General features: G+C 36.3%; 1 protein-coding gene across 2 annotated transcripts in view; it reads right to left on the minus strand.

Annotated features, from left to right (window-relative positions):
* The window catches only part of LOC110449512 (disrupted in renal carcinoma protein 2 homolog), a 34,182-nt gene that overhangs the window by 17,955 nt on the left and 2,659 nt on the right, over positions 1–13,568 (minus strand). For both annotated transcript variants that reach the window (XM_021496423.1, XM_021496422.1), the window contains exons 2-6: positions 10,193–10,359; positions 9,064–9,331; positions 4,403–4,493; positions 2,143–2,306; positions 647–701 (exon numbers count right to left, since the gene is read on the minus strand). In XM_021496423.1, the coding sequence (XP_021352098.1) occupies positions 647–701; positions 2,143–2,306; positions 4,403–4,493; positions 9,064–9,331; positions 10,193–10,339 (725 nt within the window). In that variant the 5' untranslated portion in view covers positions 10,340–10,359. The remainder of the gene's footprint in view (positions 1–646; positions 702–2,142; positions 2,307–4,402; positions 4,494–9,063; positions 9,332–10,192; positions 10,360–13,568) is intronic.

A 13,568-nucleotide genomic window follows, 5' to 3' on the forward strand; every position in this document is an offset into this window, starting at 1 on the left:
TATACAATAATCAAAACAATTTTGAGGAATATGCAAAAGCTGCCTTAATTATCAGGTGCTAACTACTAGTCCTATGCCACCTGGCTAATATCTCCCTATGTGTGTATGCCTGCGTGTGTGCTGGAGATGTAATGTGAAGTATTTTTTGAAAGGCACTTAAACAAAGCTTTCCTTTGCAATATTTGTATCACATTGTGAAAGTTGTTTCATTTAATCAAAATACAACTAAGCATTGTGGAAAAATAAAAATATTTTTCAACATAAATTCTAAACAGGAAGGAAACCTAATGAGTATTATGATCTTCAAACACAGCATATATTTTGATACACATAAAAAAGAAATACACAGCTGTAATTAATACTGTACAAAAACATTATCAAAGTGATCTATTCCTAGAATGCAATTTCAAGTTTGGCAGAATTTTGAAATTAATTTGTTTCGAACATTATAGTGCTATATCATAAATCTTAATGATTGAATTTCTCGGCACACGTGCACAGCAATAGTGAGTATACAAGATATTTATATATCACGTTTTTGTTAGTCTTAATGTAAATTAAATTTAAAATCCAATGATAGGAATAGTTGGTAATTTTTTTAAGATGCAAGATTTACAACCCTAGTTACAGGCATATATATAAATACCCAGCGTTGTTCTCTGTTGAGTTGGTAGGTGGCTTATCTGATACAAGGTATGGTCCTGCAAAAGAAACAAGAACACAATTAGTGTACATGTGCTGACATATAAATCACATTCTTGATTGTATAGCATTCAATTTGGCAATTAACAGTCTAGTGGAAGGACGCCAGGCTCGTGACCGAAGGGTTGCAGGTTCGAGTCACGTCACGACACTGTGTTGTATCAGGACTGAATCTAAGATTTTCATCTTGGACTATTGTACATCACTTTTATAAATGTTAAAGATGTTTAACAACAAATATTAACATATCTCCCTTCTTCAGCTTAGTAAACTCTAACTGCATATAAATTAGCACATATATGCAATGAAAAAAGGTTCACGCTTCAGCGAGATACTACTGTTCAATGGCACCGACTGTTTGGTTCCAATTTCAACATCTAGAAACATGGAACATGTTCGGGATCCATTTTATCTGATTATGTAATAAAGAGATGCTGGCAAATTTCTTTTTTCCATGGATGCACATTCAAAGTTCTTTAACGACAAAGTAAACAATGGTGGCTTCCGTTTTGTGATGTTCGACCGCGTCACTACCAGAGCAGCGCGCCAATGTGTGTACATAATCGCCGTTATATACGAATAAAGATGTTCCAAGTCCTACTAATATTACTTGATCAGAAATTTAAAAGCAATGAAAAGAGGAAAAATAGTGTTGTTCACTGTGAAATTTCTTAATTTACCCATACATGTATCCATGCAGATTAATTCACTGGAACTATATACAATTGTATTATCAAAGCAGCAGCGGCTACCTTAGTTACCATCATAGCAACCCGTTTTGACTTCTTTTCTTTAGTTTTGGATAGCATTAAAACATTATTTATGATGTTAATATAAGAATTGAGCTACTTTTGATGGTGTATGTACATGTACAGTAGTATATGAACTTGGTTGGTAACGAACATATTCTAGGGTGCGAATTAGCGCTCCATAAAGAACATGTTCGTTGCCAACTGTGCTCAAACTACTGTATACACCATCAAAATATAGATCCATTCTTATCTTTACATTATAATTAAATAATGTAAGCTTAGTAAATATTTTTTTTATAGAAAACATTCTCAGGCCACCATAATGAATCACACTGGGAGTACATAATGTATATCAAATGCCTCATCATGCATGTCATGAGGTTTGGTTTAATTCATCTACTAATCAATTCACTAAATCATAAATTTGCAAAGAAACTGTCTCATGAACATCGTTGATTCCTCTTTCTAATCACACGAACTTATCATAAATACATTCCTTACTGTCCCCTACCCCTGCCACAAATATTTTGATCCTCCAACTTCCGCCTCCCTCATTGCTAGCCTCTTACATTTGTACATATGATATGATACAGCCCCCTACTTCTAACTTGTACCTCACAATTAGTAACTGAGCTGTTCACTGCCCTTGCACACCCGATCACCACATGCCCAATATCTGTCCACTTACCTATGAGAAACGACACAGCCAGGAGTCCATAGTTGAAGATGAGGGTGATAGCAGTAGAGGTAGTTCTCTCATGAGTGGGAAACCAGGTCGAGGACAGAACAGGTGGTAGTCCCATGGCAACTGGGCCTGCTAGGCCATTCAAACACTGTCCTATATTGACTGTCCTGTAAACAATAATAATAATAACAATAATAATAATAATAATAATAACAATAATAATAACAATTTGAGGTTCTTTATACCTAGATCCTAGAAGCAAATGTGCATTCTTCTCTTTATACTCAGCAATTGTATGCCATGGTTATATGGTGAAGATCTCAACCATTTCCAAGTAATACACTTTTTTTGGCCCAACCCCTTAGCCCGGGGGGGCAACCCCACCATTTGTACAATTTTGAATCCCTGCCTCCCATAAATGCTTCCGACCAAATATGATCAATATCCATGGCATAGTTCTACAGAAGAAGTCGTTTATAGCAATATAGCCAAATTGCCCCTGTTTGGCCCCGCCCTCAGCCCCCTGGGGGTCAGCCCCACCATTTGTACAATTTTGAATCCCCACCATCTAGGAATGCCACCAGTCAAATATGGTTGATATCCATCTCTTAGTTCCAGAGAAGAAGTCGCTAAAAGCAATATAGCCTGTTGAAATAACCCTTTTTGGCCCCACCCCTCAGCCTCCTGGGGGGTCAGCCCCACCATTTGTACAATTTTGAATCACCACCACCTAGGTATGCTTCCAGTCAAATATGGTTGATATCCACTTCTTAGTTCCAGAGAAGTCGCTTAAAGCAATATAGCCAAATACCCTTTTCGCCCCCGCCCCTCAGCCCCCTGGGGGGTCAGCCCCACCATTTGTACAATTTTGAATCCATGCCTCCCAATAATGATTTTGATCAAATATGATTAATATCCAGTGCACAGTTCTACATTTGTTTAAGTATTTCCATTAAACATGTGTTTCTTTATTTATACCTCATATATACCAACTGTGAGTACCACCAATACACATCTGGTAAAGATACACTACACATTTTCTACTGCTGATGCTGGCGCTAACATCCGAGCCAACAAGAGTGATTTACATAAGTTGAAATAACTTGTTTCATAATTGTTGTAAAATAAATAAAGTTTATATTATTATACAGTTCTACAGAAGAAGTCATTTGAAGCAATATATCCAAATTGCCCCCCTTTGGCCCCGCCCCTCAGCCCCCTGGGGGTCAGCCTAACCAATTGTACAATTACGAATCTCCACCACCTAGGGATGCTTCCAGTAAAATATGGTTGATATCCATCTCTTGGTTCCAGAGAAGAAGTCGCTTAAAGCAATATAGCCAAATTGACCCCTTTTGGCCCTGCCCTGACAGCCCCCAATTGTACAATTACGAATCTCCACCACCTAGGGATGCTTCCAGTAAAATATGGTTGATATCCATCTCTTGGTTCCAGAGAAGAAGTCGCTTAAAGCAATATAGCCAAATTGACCCCTTTTGGCCCTGCCCTGACAGCCCCCAATTGTACAATTACGAATCTCCACCACCTAGGGATGCTTCCAGTAAAATATGGTTGATATCCATCTCTTGGTTCCAGAGAAGAAGTCGCTTAAAGCAATATAGCCAAATTGACCCCTTTTGGCCCTGCCCTGACAGCCCCCAATTGTACAATTACGAATCTCCACCACCTAGGGATGCTTCCAGTAAAATATGGTTGATATCCATCTCTTGGTTCCAGAGAAGAAGTCGCTTAAAGCAATATAGCCAAATTGACCCCTTTTGGCCCTGCCCTGACAGCCCCCACGGGGGTCAGCCCCACCATTTGTACAATTTTGAATCCCCACCACCTAGGGATGCTTCCAGTCAAATTTAGTTGAATTCCAATCAGTGGTAAAGAAGAAGTTGTTTAAAGAAATTGTTGACAGACGGACGGCGGACGCCACGGTCCAGGTGAGCTAATAATAAACAGGATCTCAATAGGCAGGGATCAAGTTTATAGAGATTTTATTGTAAAGGAATAGTAGTTTAATATTACAAGCCGATACTATTTGGTAAAATGAAAATCTTAATTAACTTGTCTAAACTATATTGCTGTATTTGTATTAATTTTATATTTTTGTATAGATGCGTATGTTCGTTAGCGAAACAAGTATCTATAAGTTTTAAATGTATACCAGGATTATTTGGTGACACATGATCATGCGTAAGGACCCTACATTTGATGTAGGGAGGTTCAATGGTAAAACAAACACAAAAGTACCTACCATTTGACGTAAGGGGGCTCACTAGTAATGCACCGGATGCCTGTTCCAGCTGTTATCAAAAATCCTGTTATCACCATTGCTGTACGCAACCCTTTAAAAGAACAATTAAGAACTCAATTTTCTTTTCAATAAAGCATTTCAGGAGAATTTTTTCCAGACTGAATTAATCTTCAGGCATCAAGAATAGCTGGACATTTATTTAAGTATTTCCATTAAACATGTGTTTCTTTATTTATAGTATACCTCATACCATCTGGTCAAGATACACTACACATTTACTATGGCTGATGCTGATATTTTTCTAAATAGGGTATATTTATATTTAAGGTAATAGGATTGTGTCACCATTTCTCAGTAAAATTTATTCAAATTTTGTAGTTATATTGCTTTGAAGTAAAGACAATTTTCTGCCACAAATTTTTTTTAGGGTTTCAGAATTTTAAGGATTTTAAATGGAAATTTATCTAAAAAGGAGTGAATTTAAAAATAAATAAATGAAAGACACAATTGTTTGCAAAATAATGTCAATAAAAATAATACTGCCATAGACTAGTATTGCATTAATGTATATCAATGTAATAAATGCTGAAATTGTGTAAAATAAATTATCTATAAACGATTAAAAATTGACATTTGATAATAAAACCATATACACATAGTAATTGCATGTAAGAGTTATTTGTCTTGGAAAACTTCACAGTAGTCAAATAGGTAGCCGGTTTCCTGAAGTACAGAAAAATGGACACATGCGACTCATTGATAAAAAACAACTGAATTAATGCCTGGATTGCTTTGAAATAGTTTAATATTGAGAGAACACACTGTTCTGTCAATAATAAACATACAATATTCATCAGTTTAATATTAAACATTAGAATATGCGGAAATTGTGATACTGTCTCCCTACATTGGATTTTCAACTAGGGATGTACTTCCTATTTCCGTTTATAAATACAATCCTATGACCTTAACAACTATGGGCGATTGCGATGGACATTTTATAAGGGTACACTACACACCTTTTGTGGGCGATTCCAGTACATATCAAATTACCATATACTAATTAAGTGATTTATGCTGATTTTGCTTTAATGGTCAGATCCTGTAATCGTGAAGAAAAGCATGATATCAGTAATAAAATAAACCAAGAGGCCCAGAGGGCCTGTATCGCTCACCTGAATATTTAAGCAGTCATAGCAAAATATTCTCATTAAATATTATCCTGTACTACAAATATTTCACTCGCAAACTTTGTCGGCTCCACCTGTTGAAACTACATCTCAGTATGCTCTGCTTTGAAAACTCTTCTCATATATTAACAACTTTTGGTAAAACTTTTCCATTTCCTGACAAATACAGGTATGGGGTTGCTGTGGAATGTGTTGAAGTAACAACCAGGCTGTGGTGACTATATATGCCTGACCATTATTCATGCATACCCTATCCTAGGTCTGTCAGCAACCGTTCCTATTACCAAAGCTAGTTTCGAATTCATCAACATTAATGTAAAGCAGATGTGGTTTATTTTCAATATCTGAATTGATTAAAAGTCAACACTTAAGAACGAAGATAACTCAAGTGCATAATGTAACTTAATATAGAAGTATATATACCCCATGTAACAATTTAATCAATAGAGTTTTTTAAAAAACACTTTTGACAAGTTCAAAATGTATCATTATAATATACTAGGTAGCTATATATAGATGTTGTAAATCCAGTTGTTGTACTGAAACTTTTACTTTGTTTCAGGTTCAAGTGTGATTTTGAAGACATATAGGAATTTGTCCATTTTCCCAAATAGTGCACTCATATTTGGTTTTTCCTAATTTCTGCATCTTCGCTAGCCAAGTGTTCGCTTAGTATACACTCCACTTACGAAGCGAACGCTAGCATAGATAAATTTCTGAAGAATTGTGAAGATACTTATGATGATGATGATGATAATGATGATGATACAATTGTATTATTGTTATGATACCATATAATTGTAAGAGTTCATGTGGGAGCGTGAGAGTATATGTTTGTGTACTGTAAATGCAAAAATATTTGAAAGATCTCTCTTGACAATACTCAATATGTAGGTGCATCAGATGGACCTCTTCCTCAACTGGCAATGCAACACCATGACAGGTTAATTGGCCTTTGAACAGACATTTTACTGTCATGTGGTTCAATCAATGATTATTGGCAACCTTTTTTAATGGATAAGGCCTTTTTAGCATATAGCATACCTCACTGGAGATTCCAGCCAAACATTTTTGTATTTCTTGTATTTGACTGTATGAGTTAAATAAAACTTTTTTTTTTGCATTTAAAGATGCATACATTTTCAGGGTTTGTGTACCATTAATATGCCTAAGATATAATCTGTGTGTAGTGGTGTAAATGAACTGGTTCCAGGGTCATGAAGTATATTCAGACATATATCATCAAAAATTCAAAAAAAAAATCAATTCTTACTGCATTATATGAAGTTATAAACATCATATCACATTTATAATTGTTTCTTAAATATGAAGAGTTCAAAGCTTACCAATACGTTGTAACTTTTCAAGTTATGAAATAGAGCAAAGCAAGTGTTCATGATTGGAAATTAATTACTTCAGAAACTTGTTATGCAAAGTAAAATCTCAAATGGTCGGTTTTTAGCTCGTCTATTAGAAGAATAGGGGGCTATAGCAGTACCCACGGCGTTGGCGTCTTACTTAATTGGTTAAAAAGGTTTTTTACGCAAGCTGTGTTTTGGTGTTTAACTCAACTTTTAACTAATTATACATTGTAACATTCATGGTTACAGCAATTGCTTTGAGGTTCCTTATTAGCAACAAATTGGACCATATATCCTCATTGTTGGTACAAAACACAAGTTTTTTGGAATTGGTTTAAGTTTTTGGGCAAGTTCTACAGGTTAAAGATTAGGGGCAAGTTCTAGTTCTTTTGAAGCTACTGCGCAGATTTCAAGCAAATTTGGCAGGAAGCACCCTTTAAGGGGAAGGGGATTCAAGATGGTACAAATGAATTCCCTGACCCCCCAGGGGACAGGTGGGCAGGGCCAAAGGGGTAAATTTGACATTTTGTCTTTAAACGATATTTCCTTCTATACGCCTGTGACCTTGAATGTCGAACAAAGACATTAGGTTGAACAGAGTTTATAGTCTTCCAACCCAGCATGCTTCTGGCCAAATATCATTACCCTGGACCTTTTGGTTATACAGAACAGCCATTTAGAGATTTAAACATATATTGACCACTGTGACCTTGAATATAGGCAAAGGTCATTCATTTGAACACACTTGGTAGTCCTTTATCCATGCATGTTAATGGCCAAATATCATCACCCTTGGCCTTTTGCTTATTGAGAAGTCGTTTAAAGGTTTTAAACCTATATGATCCTTGTGACCTTGAAAATCCCAGCATGTTACTGGCCAAATTTCATTATCCTAGGCCTCTTGGTTATTAAGAAGAAGTTGTATAAAGGTTTTAAACATATTTGATCCCTGTGACCTTGAATATAAGCCCTTCATCCCAGTTTGCTTCTGGCCAAATATCATCATCCTAGGCGTTTTGGTTATTTAGAAGAAGATGTTTAGAGTGAAATATTGCAACGGACGGACAGACGCTGCAGGACGGGACAGACGCTGCACCACGGTATAAAATGCAGATGTTCAAATAAAACCTTATAAACTAGAAGACCCAGAAGAACCATTTCTAAAACAATAGGAATTCCTTTATATGAAGGGGAGAAGGAATATTTTTTTATATATATAAATAAAGTTAGTATAATATCACATATCATTAAATTAGCTGGAAATAAAGATTCTAGTCTTCGTTACTGAATTGCATGAATACTCTAATCACTGCTCCAGACATTATCACCTTTAGAACGAAGTTTTTTAAATAAATACTTATCTAAAAAGCTATATAACAACTGTATATTGTATTGATTAACATATATGCTAATTGTATTAATTATATGTACTGTAAAGCACTTTAGAGAGGCTTATGTTAGCTAGATAGGGCACTATATCAAATGTTGTATATAAATTAATTGATTAACATATAGACTTTAGTCAATAAAGCTGGATTGCATAATGAGGCCTGAAAAAATATGCATGTTTCGGGTACCCTAGCTGACCAGCCTGAGGTTTAACCTCAGACCCAAACAATTTTATGTTACATTCTAATGCACTGAAATGCGCCGAAAATTGAAAGCATTCTTTATGACACCTCTCTATTTCATAGGCAGGAATCAAAACCAAATTTAAATCCCATATTACTATTTAAATTTAAAAGACCTAGAAATTAATTTTTAAAAAATTCAATTAGTCTGAATAACTATGTTTGTTGATTTTTGTAATTTTTTACCCTCAAATTATAAAAAAATAAAAAATAAAAAAAAAAAAAAAAATCCCTACCTTCATACTGTATTTTTTCCAGTCATATTACCTGAAACACACATGTGTTTTGGCCTTTAAATACAAAGTGATTATTTCACAGCTCTCACTGTAAATTCTGAGTATATAATGCCACTTATTATATTTAACTATATCAAACTTGGGGCTCTAAAAAAGTAAATGCACTTGAAATCAAATAAGCTTACAGCTACCAGGTAGCTGTAAGGTGAGATAAAATCTTCAAAGAAAAAACACAGGAATCACCTTTTACATCTATAATCCATGCAAAAATTGCTGACGACGCCAGGTATGAGATTGGTCCCCAATTAGACAGCAAAGCTATATCAGCGTCGTCCCACCCAAAGGCTTCTTCACTAGATGCAGCAATGGGTCCCCAGGTGTTCCATGCGCATCCCTGACACCCAGCCATGATGGAGTACACCAACAAAATATACCAACGGCGCTTGTACACTTGGGTCCTTATAGGAGGGATGCTGGAGTTGGTGCTGGCTCGAATTACTCCCACATACACCTGTAAGTTCAGAGAAAATTGTTTTTACATCTAAAAAAAAAAAGGTTTTGTATATATAACATATATAGTACTCTTTACCTTAAGATCTATTGCTGTGATATCTCTATGGCCGGTGCGCATATAGCGGACGTTGCTATAGCGAATTATTATGTGACATCATAGTTTATGACGTCATACTATGTACTTCAAATAAACAGTCTGAAGAATCTCCATGAAGAGATGAAAGCGCTATAAAGACGTGTTGTTAAGATTTTTTCTTTTCATATAGACTACATTGTATATAATATATATTTTGCAGTAGATCACATTGTTAAAGTTTCATGAAAAATAAATGGCAAAAAAGGGTTATCTCTTATTTCAAAAATTCTATATTTATTATCATTTATATGTATTAAAGAACCCAATATAGTTAGCTTAACCTGCCAAACATTTTGTTAGGAAATTCTAATAATTGCAATATCTTTTTTAATTGATGACACAAAGGAATGTATGTAGGTATTTAACTGGTTATTAGGGTAGCATGGACAAAAATTGAAAAGATGTCAGCTATACAATTTCTGAAAATCACACTTTGCTTTCATGCAAAATAAAATGGATTTTAAGTTTTTATCTATTATGATAACAATGTTAGCATCATGATCTTAACTCATTCACCCCTGGAATTTCATAATGAACTATTCCACACTTTGAATTGGAAGAATTCAAATGTGTCTTTAGGGGTGAATGGGTAATTACAGTTCATGGTAATTACTGTATCAGAGATATGTTTTCCGCTGCATGATGAATTAGCAAATACTGGTTATTTCCAATCATGTCAGAATAACAAACACAGGTATCTGAACAATTAACATTTCCACTTACACCTTGAGCTTCCTGAGTATTTGGAGCGAGTGTATATGGATCAGCAACCTCATATTCAGATTGGATATTACTGGAGTCTGCACTTTCTGGAAATATTCCATAACTGTCAGAGTCGTTTAACAGTTGTGCCTTTGGTGTTTCCATCATGGCAGGAAGGTAGCTGATATCTGTGAACAAAATATTTACAAGGTACAGTTCAGACTAGGGTTTCCAGTGTAGTCATTACCTGGTATATCTGGTACATTAACTCATTCACCCCTGAACTTTCATAATGAACTATTCCAACCTTTGCATTGGAAGAGTTCAAATGTGTCTTCAGGGGTGAATAAGTCACTAAAAATACAAAAAAGATGGAAAGATTTGTTTTTATAAAATGCATAGACCACAAGATCAAAGATTTAAATTCACAAATGTCCGTTGATCAAATGTTGCTGAGTAAATATTCCTCAGAGATTAAATTTGCAAATAAATTTCCTCGCAACCTTACATGACCAGATGGTACACAATTCTAACAAAAATATTGATTGGCAGCAGTTTGCCACAGATTTGAGAGACCTAACTTCCTGAGGCATTAATAACTGGAAATCAGTGAAGCTGATTTTTTTAATGACATGGACCAAGTATAAGAGGGGTTTCAAAAAGTAAGACCTGGGGATGCAAAAACATTTATAAATTCAATTTGATGCACAAATTTTTGGTTCTCATGCATCAATAATAATAACATACAGCATTTGATATAGCGCCTTATCTAGCTAAAATAATTAAGCCGCTCTAAAGCGCTTTACAGTACAAAGATATACAATTTATACAATTAACATATATACATTAATCAATACAATTTTTGAGGAACTTGCAGGAGCTGCCTTTTCAGGCGCTAACTACTAGTCCTATGCCACCTGGCTAATATCTCCCTATGTGTGTATGCCTGCGTGTGTGCTGGAGATGTAATGTGTTCTGTTTGTAGTGGGACCGTGCTTCCAACAACATTATTCGTAGCGCCACCTCACTTGAAATGCTACAGCACAGATACCACAACATCCACCCCAGACCAATGTATACTGCACCTGGAGGTTGGAGCTGTGCTTACTGCTATGTACCTGGATAGCAGATATGACGTTGGGATTCCTATAGTTGAGGTCTGGTTGTTCTATGAGATAATTGTGATAGTTAGTAGTTGTCTCTTATCACTCCACGTCCAGGCGGAATTGTTGGAGTTGTGTGTATGGGCATTTAGAGAAAACACTTTCTCTGAATATCTATGCGACTTGGGGGTCGAACCCCGGCCGCCTGAGTGTTAACCACTCCACCAATCCGTCCACGCTTCATATTTGGAGAGATGACTTTTATGTGTTACAGTGCCTTATTAAGCTCTTTACAATGTCATTCATCAGTTACACTATTACTGAATGAATATATATTTCTTATTCTCTGTTTTGGTTTTGATAATATTGTAATTCTAATGTTTTATCAATAAAATATTTTGAATTGAAAATACTGAACGGATACTAACTAATAACAAAAATCAATTAAACGGGTCAATAAATTGTCCTAGGAACTTTTTTATATATAATTGTTGTATATTATCATTATTATATGTGCATGAACAAGTAACATCAACCAGTAGCAGTCAAGCGCTTAGGTTACAGAAGTCTTCATCAGGCAGGACTGGTCCTGTTGACTTCAAATGATCAGGTGCCTCAATTGACAAGCCAGCATCTGTCCAAAGTTCAGTGGTCTTGGGTTCAGATACCAGTGTAGCAGAGCTGGACTGGGTCGATCATGCATGACCAGGTAGCTCAAAAGGTAGAGTGTCCGCTACAGTTTGGAGGGTCCCGAGTTTGGAGGGTCCCGAGTTTGAACGTCGGTCTGGCCGTTGCATTTGTCTTTCTCCTGTTATACCAGTACAGCTCTGCTGTCTTTTCTCTCTATTTTAGTGGCGCAATGTGACCAACCCTTACTCTCAAGTTCATGTAATAGAGTTCTCTGGCAAGAGGATATACCCAACCTTTGATTGTTACTTATAAATAAAGTTGTCTTCATGAGTTAATACTAAAAAAAAGAACAGTGTAACTAGGCCAGGTGATCAAAACTACTATAGTGAATGTAGCTCTATTACATTATTTGGTTTATAGCATCAGTCAAAAGTTCCGAGGTCATAGGTTTGTATTCCAGTCTGGCCTTTAGAGTATAATATAGTGAATGCAGGGGTCGACACTTAACACTGGTCAACTAGTCCTGGACTAGTAGATTTCAGCAAGGACTTGTGAATCACCTTACCTGACTGGTCCTTTGGACTTGCAAAAAATATGATTATAAAATAAGAATATTCCTTTTTGAAATTTAGAAAACAGCTTAAAATAAGTTATATTACATGATAATTGTCAAAATTTTCCTAAAACTTCACCATATTTTTATATACATGTATTAATTATGGCAGAAGTTATATTAAGTCCCCTATAGCCACCAGTCGATTAATTTTGATGTTTCGTGCTGTAGATTGTGATATTTCCTTATCAGTAAATCATGTGCATTGATTAGGTTGTCTTACAAGTGTCAGCTGTAGGGAATTTCCCTTTAGCTCTGTAGTAGAGCTTCGGGCTGGAGAGCCAAGATTCGCGGATTCGAGCCCCAGCAACAGCATTATCTTTATCGCTATTCCTCATCACTACAAACAGGTGCTGTTAACCCTCCCTGTTCAAGGTAAGATAACCCTTGGCATGGAATCAAAGAACCTGGGTTGGTGTTTGAAAAAAGGGGGGATTATTGTAATAAATGTGCATTGATTAGAGGTTGCCTTACAAGTGTCAGCTGTAGAGAATTTCCCTTTAGGTCAGCGTTAGAGCATCAGGCTGGAGAACCAAATAAAGGATCGCAGGTTCGAGCCCAAGTGAGGGCACTATATCTTTATCACTATATAATTCCTCATCCTTCTACAGTTACATTTGTGGCAGGTTTAATTGAACATGGGATTAAAGTCGCCTTCTAGCTTCGAGCTAGAGGGAATTTCCCTTTAGCTCGCAGTGGTAGAGTGTCCGACTAGGACCTTGGGGATTGAGGGTTCGATCCCCAGTGGAAGCACACTATTCTCTTTCCTGCTACAAATGGTGTGATCTGTGGCCCTTCCTGTGGTGACAGGGAGTACGTTAGAACCTGGCCATGTGTTGTGGTGTTCGAGGGCAAACACATTAAAAAAGGGTGGAGTAGTGTGGCAGTTTTTAATTGTACATAGGATTAAGGTCGCCTTCTAGCTTCGAGCTAGAGGGAATTAAGCTCAGTGGTAGAGCGTCCGACTAGAAACCTGGAGATCAAGGGTCGATCCTTGGTGGAATCACACTATATTCTCTTTCCTGTTACACATTGACGAAGGACTAGTGAA

Source organism: Mizuhopecten yessoensis, unplaced genomic scaffold (genome assembly GCF_002113885.1).
Source record: "Mizuhopecten yessoensis strain PY_sf001 unplaced genomic scaffold, ASM211388v2 scaffold4631, whole genome shotgun sequence".
NCBI classification, from domain to species: domain Eukaryota; kingdom Metazoa; phylum Mollusca; class Bivalvia; order Pectinida; family Pectinidae; genus Mizuhopecten; species Mizuhopecten yessoensis.